Source organism: Neolamprologus multifasciatus, chromosome 4 (assembly GCF_963576455.1).
Source record: "Neolamprologus multifasciatus chromosome 4, fNeoMul1.2, whole genome shotgun sequence".
NCBI classification, from domain to species: Eukaryota; Metazoa; Chordata; class Actinopteri; order Cichliformes; family Cichlidae; genus Neolamprologus; species Neolamprologus multifasciatus.
Window position 1 is genome coordinate 5,261,277 of NC_140442.1, and position 9,802 is coordinate 5,271,078.

A 9,802-nucleotide genomic window follows, 5' to 3' on the forward strand; every position below is an offset into this window, starting at 1 on the left:
TTTTAGCTTTAGCTTGTTATGATATGGGTTTCAGGTTTTGGAATATTTTATGAGATTATGTTGGTGAGTCTCAGATAAGTGGTTGTGATTATTTTATATTTTCCTGACTTTCATCAAAGTAGCTCGTGCTTACGTTTGCAATAGTGAAATTTAATCAAGTGCTTTATCGGAACATTACTCACAGTATAAGTACAGATTTCAGCTGCATGTTCTCCCATTGTGTGTTTCCATCTTATAAATCTTTCTTGTGTTTGTTCAGTTTACCATTTTAGGACGATTGTTTTGTCATATTCTGTCTTACTGAGTTTTTTACTTATAGTCTTTTGGTTGCTGTAATACAGAACCTGCCCAACTTTGGAGCTAAATGAAGTGTTCTTTTTTTTTTCCCTCCATAAAAATACTGTTTTGGGGTTACATATGAAACTGAATCACTTCTTTGTCACAGCAGGTATGAATTATTGATGCTCAGCTGAAATCAAGTCGTGGTGATCCACGGCATGGTGTTCGTATCTCTGTCCATTTAACTCCCATTTGAAACCTTAGCTGCCATTGACGCCTTAAATGTGTGAAGAGCCACCTGTAATGAGTGTGTCAAATACAATCTGTATTCTCCACTGGGGAGTGCGACCCCATTGTGACCATCAGTGGGCTCCCCGGGGAGTGCGTGAAAAGTGTGTCTACCCCGTGAATGTGTGAAGTGTGTGTTTGCGAAGAGCCAGCAGCAGGCAGAAGGCCAGGAGCTGTTGTCTGACACTGATTTGTAAAGGGAGACAATACGGCTCATTGACCTGCCCGGCTCCACTGTCTGTTGCACATACCTCGCCCGGCCCTCCCCGCTGGCCTCGCCGCTCTTTAAACAAGAGCAGCAGATTGCCACGGGGAGGGGAGACCGAAGGGGACGCAGGTTGCTTTGACAATGACAATCTGTGACGACAGAGAAGCTCAGAGCCAAAAGTTTGACGAACACATTTATAACTACTTTTGAAATCCCTTCCTCTCCCCTGATAAATGGTGAGAAACCCAAGATGTGTGCAGTATTCAAGGTTTTATTTTAACGTTTCCATCTAAAGAGTGCAAAAGCTTCCAAAAAAGAAATCTGTTTGCAACCCCGCTGTCAAATATTATTTTTCTTTATTGATTAATTTGTAATTGTTTCAAAAATTGATTCATTTTTTTGTTTAGTACGTTTGCACGCAGCTGTTATATTGTTTCCTTACAAAGGAATCTAGAATCAATCTAGAATTACCTCATCAAATATCTTTGTTAAAAAAAAACATTTGTAAAAACAAAGGACCTTTGGGGTATTCTCGCTTGAATGAAATGTGAGATTTTATTCTCATTTGATCTATCTTTAATTTTTAATCACTTAATCACAGTTCTCCAGATGCATCCTGGGACGTAAGCAACTTTTTAGGATTGCAAACCTGCAAAGCACCAACTCAAATCATTATACGACACAAAAATCCCTGAAACTGCACAGACAGCAGTAATGGGACTGTATGTGTGAATGTTTGGGAAACTAAAAAAATATCAGAACTTGAGGATCTTTCTCTGACAGCAGGACAAGACTGAACATCTCTCCTCCCGTGCTCACGTTGTAAACAAACACCCTCATCCTTTTGTCATCCATGCCCATTGTCACAGTCTGGAGGTCTCTCTCTCTCTCTCTCTCTCTCTCTCTCTCTCTCTCTCTCTCTCACCCCTCGTTGCCTTTTCTTTTCGTCCTTCTCTTTTTTCACTGTCGGTGACAAGCTGTTGCTCTGTCCCTGCGGGCCACACCCTCTCTTGTCTGTTCCTCTTTTCCCCTCCCCTGCCTCCCTCTCTCCCCTTGCTCTCCTTCTTTCTCCCTCTCCCCACCTGTTGAGGCAATTGTTGCACGGATCGCATTGTTTGTTAACTTATTATTTTATGTCGCTCATGAGGGTCTCTGCCCCTTCCTATGGCATTTCCCACCCCTCTGGACCACTCCCCCTCTCTCCCCGACTGCTGGGTATAAAACTTTGAGCTTCTAGTGAGGGGGGATATTCAGCAGGGCCACCTCAGGAAGACTCATTTCAGCAAAAAACAAGAAGGCTCTACAGTGATTTACCAACTTCCATTTACCTGCAAACTATTCAGCTTCCTCGTGTGGCAGAAGGACGTTGTTTTTTCTTTTAATTCCCTCCTGGACATAAACAAGTTCATATTTTAGCCAGCAGGCTGTGCAGATGGACAGAGACATGCCTGTGTCTCTGTGGTGTGAGGAAGTGGAGGATGACCAGACTCAGGATCAGAGCCAGAGGGAGGCACAAGCCCAGGGCCACAACGGTGGCTCGCCTCAGCTGCGAGCCGCCTGGGACCCAACAGTGTCGGGGCATCGAGTGATCCAGAGGCTGCTTCACGTGGAGGAGAGATACATGCCCTCCATGCTCTACATCACTCTCATCCACAGGGATCCGGAGCGCAGGGAGGAGCTTGCCAAATGGGCCCTGGAGGTATTCAGTTCTCTCATGCTCCAGTTTTTCGATTTGCCTCATAGTGCTGGGTGAGTTATGTCATCGGGACAGCTGTGATCCTGACGTCTTTCATCCTTCTTCCCTCCTCTCCAGGTGTGCTGTGAGTGTGGTTGTGATGAGACAGTCTTCCCCCTGTCTGTCTCTCTGATGGACAGGTTCCTGTCTGCGTCTCTGTCTGTACCGGTCTCATTGTACTGCCTGGCTGCTGGCTGCATCCTTATAGCCTCGAAGCTCACAGAGTGTGACAGCGTGACCGCTGACACCCTGTGTGCGGCAGCTGAATACAGCTTCCTGCCATCGAACCTGTTGGTGAGTTTATCTCATACTCCGAATAACCTAATCCCATTCGGGAGTCTTTTCCAGCTGTGGCCCTCTAATACCTAACAGTGATTTGTCTCCACTGGATGCCAAAGTCTTTCAAATGTAGCCCATAAAGTTGGGCTTCAGCTAAAATTTTCCTGTTTTCATGCTCCCTTCCATTAGGAAATGGAGCGTGTTATCCTCGCCACCCTCCGATGGGACACAGCAGCAGTGACTCCGCAGGATTTTCTCCCACATTTTCTCGCCTGTGTAGAGGAGAGAGGAGATAGCGGTGAATCTGCAGAGGAGCAGCTTTCCACCCTGCGGCGGCACAGTGACACGCTGGCCGCCATGTGTGTCTGCGACTCCCGGTTTCTGGGAGCCCCGCCATCGCTTGTTGCTGCAGCGTCACTGAACTGTGCCCTGCGAGGCCTGGGCAACAAGGGCCTCACTCAGCTGGCCCTTATGAGTGAAGCATTGGCTGAACTGTGCCAGACCGACCTGGTGAGAATGCCTGTTTTGTTTGCAAGTAGACTCAATTATTAGATTTGATTTGATTTAAATGAGGTTTTCAGTTGGAATTTTAATTTTGCAAAAGGACAGAATCAACAAGAAGCATTTTTTTGTTTTGTTTTGAAGGGCCTCCTTGTTTCAAAGCTTTGTCAAATGCAGTGAAATACACATATCTTACACAAAAGACTTCATTTTTCTCTTTCTTGCTTTCCAGGCTGTGCTGCAGTGCTACAGTGAGATGATTGAATATGCCCTCCACCAGCGTCTGAGGAGTGGGCTTCAGCAGGGCCCCACAGAAAAAGACGAGGAGGTGGAGAACGAAAGGCCTGGAACACCAACTGACATGAGAGAGATTGACTTGTGAACACTGAATGAAGTGTTGCATTGAAAGTGTCAACCAATCAAAACCCTTTAAGCTCATCAGTCAAACTGATGTAAATTCAATATGACCTCAGAATGCTCTGACATTATTTCCTCATATAATTTAGCTATTTTTGCGTGTGGTTGTTAATTTATTTTTGTTAATTTATTTGTGAAAAGGCGTGTTTTCCACGTGCCATATTTAATGCTTCTATTAATTTTATATTAGGCCTAGATTTTTTAAAAGAATCATATTTATACCTTTTATTTATTATTCATGCGCAATTGTTGATTCGTTTTATGTTAATTTATTTCAATTTACCATAACTTTGTGTTTTTGTGCTGAGTTCAATACACAGAAAATCTATTTTTAAAGCTATTAAAAATGTTTGTACATATTTTGTGTCTATTTTTACCCAATATCCGTTGATGCCTTCATGTGCAAAGCCACGCGCCTCCAAAAGCAATCTTTTATATCTGATGTTATCTCACTAAAGGGGGATTTTGTCTCATTAATTATGTGGCACATTTATCACGGTGAGCTTGCATTATGTTCACCATAATACAAAATTGTGATCACAATTCCAAAGCTCCTTACCCGTAAAAAAAAAAAGGATGTGTATGATATTTCCGACGTTACCTGAAGGGAGCACACAGGAGGAGATCCGCATTCCCATGACGTCAGCTTTATCCGACGCAAATACAGCTCGTGCTTGAAGCATTGGGTCAGATATCCAAAACAAACTTGCGGTAAGACACTGCCTATGTAAGGATGTTTTTCAGTGTTATGACAAGTTTTAGGTGTCATTTTAACGCCGAGTGTACGAGAAGAAATATGCTACGCGTTTCTTGCTTACACGTACGGCGATGTGAAAACACGGAGCTCTAACATCATCTGTAAAATCAATTAATAACGAAAGAGGCCTGAAATAAGCCATAAGCGAATCATTAATTTAGGTTTGTGTTGGGTTTACAGCGACAGGGGTTCGCTGTTAACGAATAGATTATTTTAGGGGGGCTAAATCGTCATCACTCCGTATCCATTTTCCGCATCCGTAGTGTTCTTTCTTAAGCTAGTTAGCTTCCTAGCAATAGCTAAACAATACCATTAATTAACAAATGCCTTATTAATAAATAATAATATAGATGGTATCATTAAAATGGCACATGAAATCTCATCTCAGAATGCCGGTATAGCTCCTATTTGTAACACTTCTTCCCTCTTGGATTACATCTATTGCGTTAATTCTTATCAAAATGTCATATTACTGTTTTTTTATATATCCAAGGATACATCGAAATCTACGAAGAACTACAGTTTTAGACTTTGTATAGATCCTTGCAGTCATCTGGTGAATTCGGCATTCATCGGTCATCAACTAATCACATTAAAACTTAAAAGTGATTAGCTCACTTTCCTGCTGTAACCACTGCGTATAATTTGTTAACAGAGATTAAGGTTGTATAGGAGTTAAATTATATAGTATTGAAAAAATAGGAAAAAATGATCAACTATGTCCAGAGCACTACCTGAGGTTTATTATTGGTGAAGATCCATCAGATTCTCACACTTCCTAAACTACAACTACAGATACCAGAAGACATAAACCACTCCTGGAAATCTACATAATGTATACACCAAGTATTATGAAGTAAATGTAATGTCCCTAATATGATCAAACAATAGGAAACATGACCTATTTGCACATGAGGGTCTTTTGTTTGAAAATGTCATAATTGAGTTGTGTGTTGTGAGATTTTAGGGGAAGGAGGTTCTCTGTGAGTTAAATGCATCATACATGTACCAAGTTACATATAAATGTAGGTATGAACTGACACTGGAAGATATTTATGTTATTGATATTCATATCAAAGGAGGATGAAGTGGATATCTGGCTGGCTCCTGCTCCTGTCCATCTCTGTCGAGGTCTGGTCAGTGCCTATAGATCGCAATGCAGCCCAGCAGGTCCCTAAAGAGGAAGTGCAGGAAGAGAACATGGTAATGGCTCATTGTTCTGTAATTTGTTTTATCTTCTACCTCGTGACCTGATTTTATGACCAGAGACTTGTTGCGGATAACTTTTCCTTACAAAATAGGACACTGGCCTGTACTACGACCGGTACCTCAGAGAGGTGATTGAGGTTTTAGAGACAGACCCGCACTTCAGAGAGAAACTGCAGACAGCAAACACAGAGGACATTAAGGTTAGTTTCCACCTCTGCCTCTGTTTCACGTTCTTCCTTCTCAGTCGGTAGGCTTCCCCGTGTACTGTTTACATTCTAGCAGCTGCCGTTGTGTCCAAACTGTTTAAACTCACCTGGATTTCTCATGTTTGCCGTCAGAACGGGCGTCTCAGTAAAGAGCTGGACCTGGTCAGTCATCATGTCAGAACTCGCTTGGATGAGCTGAAGCGTCAGGAGGTTTCTCGTCTCAGGATGCTGCTAAAGGCCAAACTGGACAGCACCAACACACAGAGTGAGTGGGACTCCTTTGATCCACGTCACTGAAAAGTTTGCAGTTAACTGTATACTAAAGTTCTTATTAGATTTAATAATATTTTTTAAAAGATGAAAAAGATTTTTAACAACTTTACAGAAATTTGTGAACCATTTACTTTTTCTTATCTTAACTGATTATGGAAATTTTGTATGTCAGTCCATTTTTATCAGTCTGTTATTTACAAAAAAGATCTCTGCACAAATCTGTGTATTTATTCAGTAATATATATAGAACCAAATGGTAGTCCAGTATGTGATTGGTTATTCACATATGATCCATACAGGTCTTCAGATGGACCATGCCTCCCTTCTGAAGCAGTTTGAACATCTGGATCCGCACAATCAAAACACCTTTGAGGCCAAAGATCTCGAGCTTCTAATCTCAACGGTAAGTTACTGCAGCGATAAATGAAGAAGAATTTTAGAGAAATTTTTGTTCATTTGAGTGTGACAGATCTCGAGAATCATAACAACACTGATCAGACTGTCTATTTTATGCTATACTTCACCTATTTTAAAAAATATATATTATTAGCAGCAATAATATCTTTTATCTCTCTGGCTTTTCATCTAGGCCACTAAGGACCTGGAGAACTATGACGCAGAGAGACACGAAGAGTTCAAGCGCTACGAGATGCTGAAGGAGCACGAGAGGCGGGAGTACCTGAAGAGCCTGGATCAGGAGAAGAGAGAAAAGGAGGAGAAGAGAATGCAGGAGCTGAAGGAGAAACACCGCCAGCATCCTAAAGTGAACGCTCCGGTGGGCGACTGATACATTGTGTTCATTTTTATCAGAAACCATTAGAAATGACTCAGGTTTTCAGTCTGTTTTAAAAAAAATATTTTTCCCACTCAGGGTAGCGTTGATCAGCTGCGGGAAGTTTGGGAGGAGACAGATGGACTGGATCCTCAGGAGTTCAACCCCAAGACCTTTTTTAAACTGCACGGTGGGTGACAGCAAGTCGCTTTTAGCCATTCTCTTTTTTTCATGTTAATGGGTTATATGTTTTTTTAAAAACAGAGAAAGAAGGGTTCTCATTTATTCTCTGTTTCATTTAGATACAAATGAAGACGGTGTTTTGGATGAGCAGGAACTGGAGGCTCTCTTTACAAAGGAGGTGTACAATCCTGCTTACATCCACATCATGACTGCTTCAATTAAACTTTGATTTAGATTTAGTTTTATCCTGAGACTGCTTAAAATCCTGGTTTGATTTCCATTTCCTTCGAAATGCAGCTCTTCTCTGTGTTCCTAAGCTCCTGCGGGCTTTTTTACAAGCTGACAGCAGACATATGCACAGCGTCAGAGTAGCGGCTAACATCTGTTTATTTCCCTCCTCCAGCTGGAGAAGGTCTACGACCCAAAGAATGAGGAAGATGATATGATGGAGATGGAGGAAGAAAGGCTGAGGATGAGGGAGCATGTCATGAAAAATGTAAATTGTTAATTATTTATCTCACCATTTCCCACCTTTACTGGGTTTTTCTTTAACTGACGCAGCCAACGTTCCTGTGTTAAAAGGTGGACGCAAACAAAGACCGGCTCGTCAGCCTGGAGGAATTCCTCAAGTCCACAGAGAAGAAAGAGTTCAGTAATCCCAAAGAGTGGGAGGTAAGGAGCTCAGAGGTGGCCTGAAGGTTGGGGAAGTGGGTGGATGCTTTGCACTGGGTGCGTGGTTCGAGTTCCCAGGATGAGCCTGGAAAGTGTGGGTGCTGAAGTTGAACAGTTAAGTTGACCCAATGAAAAGTCTTTGATGTACTTTTTATTTTTTAATTCCTGTTTACCAATGGACATTTGGAAAGTCAGACTGGGTGTGACAGTGGTGTTCTTTTCAATAATGAGATAATGCATGCATAATGCTTTAACTAATTTCATCGACTGGGGATCACATCGCGAAGGTCTCTGCCTTACCCTAGGCAAGGTATTACGTTCCTTCGGTTTGTTTTTTTTTTTTTGGGGGGGGGGATTCCCCATAGGAATCACACTTAATCTGACCCCTCACCTAGAACTAATTTATCTAGCTTTGGGATCACTGTGGCCTTCCATGGCTAGGGTGAGAATTGATATCTCCAGCTCTGAGCCCATGTTTCTCTACCATAAGAGGGTGGAGTATCCACTGCAGGTTAGGGCAGAGTTTTTGGATGAATTGGAATTCTCAGAGTCTTTTTCACCAGTGTTTTCACAGAGCGGAGCAGGAGATTGAGATACAGATTGGTGCAGCATTTGTTGTGATGCAGACGCCGTATTAGTCCGATACGGTAAAGAGAGAGCTGAGCATGAAAGCAAAACTGTTGGATCTCCAGTCGATCTACATTCCTATCCTCACCTATGGCTCCAAGGTAGTGACTAAAAAATAAGCTAAAGGTTAAAAGCATTACAAGTAAGCTTATGCATAGGGTGGGAATCTTGGCCATTTGGGGGGCAACTCCTTCGGGTCTAAAGGAGCCTGTTGAGGTGCTTGAGGCATCTAAACAGGATGCCTCCTGTGAGGCTCATAAGTGAGGTGCTGGTGTTGGACATGTGCTACCAGTAGGAGGCTCTGCGGCAGACACTGAACATGATGGAGAAGTTATAGGCCCCAGCTGGTTTGGAAACATCTCGATGTTTTCTTTTTTAAATGGATGGATGTGTGCGTTACCTGCATCCCGCTGTTGTCGCTGCAGACTCTGGAAAACAAGCCAGTGTATACAGAGGAAGAGCTCCAGCGATTTGAGGCTGAACTCAGGGACAAGGAGGAAGAGCTGAAGAGGAGGGCTGAGACTCTGCTTCAGGAGCAGGAGCTGCTGAGGGAGAGAGGCAAAGCCTTGGAGGCCCAGAGGAGAGAGTACCAGCAGGTAACGATCCTAGCCTGGCGGTCACTTTCTTACATCATCTGAAACTTAAAAAAATAGTTAATTCTTTTTTTTTTTCTTTTTTTAAATGGTAGGCTGTATTAGAAATGTCTCAGCGACAGAAAGAACAGCAGGCAGTTGATGGGCAGCCTCCTGCGGGTCCTAATGGAGAACTACAGTTTCAGCCACAGACACAGAAACCTGAAGATAAAGGTAAACTGACTGTGACATATCCAGCATTGTTGTTACATTCTTTGGCTTGTGTTTTAATTCATTAATTTTTTTCATATTTCTCCCACAGAGGCAAAAGCTCCAGCTGAGCCCGAAGCTGAAGCCCAAAATAATCTGCCTGCAGAACCCCCACAGAATCTGCCTTTGCACACCTAATGTGCTCAGGCAGCTTACACACACACACACACACACACACCTACCTAAACATACGCACATTTGGTTTGATTTACCCTGACACAGATATCCAGATGGGTTCTGCAAAATGCATTATGTGATCTGTGTGCATAGGTTCAGACAGACCGGCTTGTTTATTGTGACATACTGAGTGTACTGAGTGTTCATGTCTGTGGTCTACATTAGATTAAAGATATCAAAGCACACGGTATTAGTACATGTATTCTCAGAAATCTTCAGTTTCAGTGAAGCTGTCAATCCTGCAGAATCGCATGTGTAAAATCACAAACGTTGCCGAATAAAATCTTAATTTAAAAGTATTTCGGGGAGCACTGTGTGGGTTTTTTTTTGCAACACTAAATCGCACAGCTTCAGACGTGATCGATTGTGATTATTTT

At 42.6% G+C, this 9,802-nt stretch overlaps 2 protein-coding genes across 2 annotated transcripts; both read left to right on the forward strand.

Annotated features, from left to right (window-relative positions):
- Positions 1-1,276: 1,276 nt before the first annotated feature.
- On the forward strand, positions 1,277-4,203 carry ccndx (cyclin Dx). The gene is made up of 4 exons (XM_085155784.1): positions 1,277-2,474; positions 2,589-2,804; positions 2,979-3,299; positions 3,523-4,203. Exons 1-4 carry the CDS (start codon positions 2,208-2,210, stop codon positions 3,670-3,672), a joined length of 954 nt encoding a protein of 317 aa, XP_085011910.1. The 5' UTR covers positions 1,277-2,207; the 3' UTR covers positions 3,673-4,203.
- A 109-nt stretch (positions 4,204-4,312) lies between these two features.
- nucb1 (nucleobindin 1) lies at positions 4,313-9,724 on the forward strand. Its single transcript, XM_085155777.1, has 13 exons — positions 4,313-4,418; positions 5,544-5,667; positions 5,766-5,873; positions 6,012-6,144; positions 6,452-6,555; positions 6,742-6,927; positions 7,024-7,114; positions 7,227-7,285; positions 7,511-7,603; positions 7,690-7,779; positions 8,832-9,002; positions 9,095-9,212; positions 9,301-9,724. The coding sequence occupies exons 2-13, from the start codon at positions 5,548-5,550 to the stop codon at positions 9,384-9,386; spliced, it is 1,359 nt and encodes a 452-aa protein (XP_085011903.1). The 5' UTR covers positions 4,313-4,418; positions 5,544-5,547; the 3' UTR covers positions 9,387-9,724.
- The last annotated feature ends 78 nt before the right edge of the window (positions 9,725-9,802 follow it).

Bases quoted from the DNA above. Each gene is read 5' to 3' on its own strand.
- nucb1 (XM_085155777.1), top strand. From the start codon at position 5,548: ATGAAGTGGATATCTGGCTGGCTCCTGCTCCTGTCCATCTCTGTCGAG. The intron at 7,286-7,510 runs GTGTACAATCCT...TCCCTCCTCCAG, and splicing joins AGGCTCTCTTTACAAAGGAG to CTGGAGAAGGTCTACGACCC. The intron at 7,604-7,689 runs GTAAATTGTTAA...CTGTGTTAAAAG, and splicing joins GGGAGCATGTCATGAAAAAT to GTGGACGCAAACAAAGACCG.
- ccndx (XM_085155784.1), top strand. From the start codon at position 2,208: ATGGACAGAGACATGCCTGTGTCTCTGTGGTGTGAGGAAGTGGAGGAT. The intron at 2,805-2,978 runs GTGAGTTTATCT...CCCTTCCATTAG, and splicing joins TCCTGCCATCGAACCTGTTG to GAAATGGAGCGTGTTATCCT. The intron at 3,300-3,522 runs GTGAGAATGCCT...CTTGCTTTCCAG, and splicing joins AACTGTGCCAGACCGACCTG to GCTGTGCTGCAGTGCTACAG.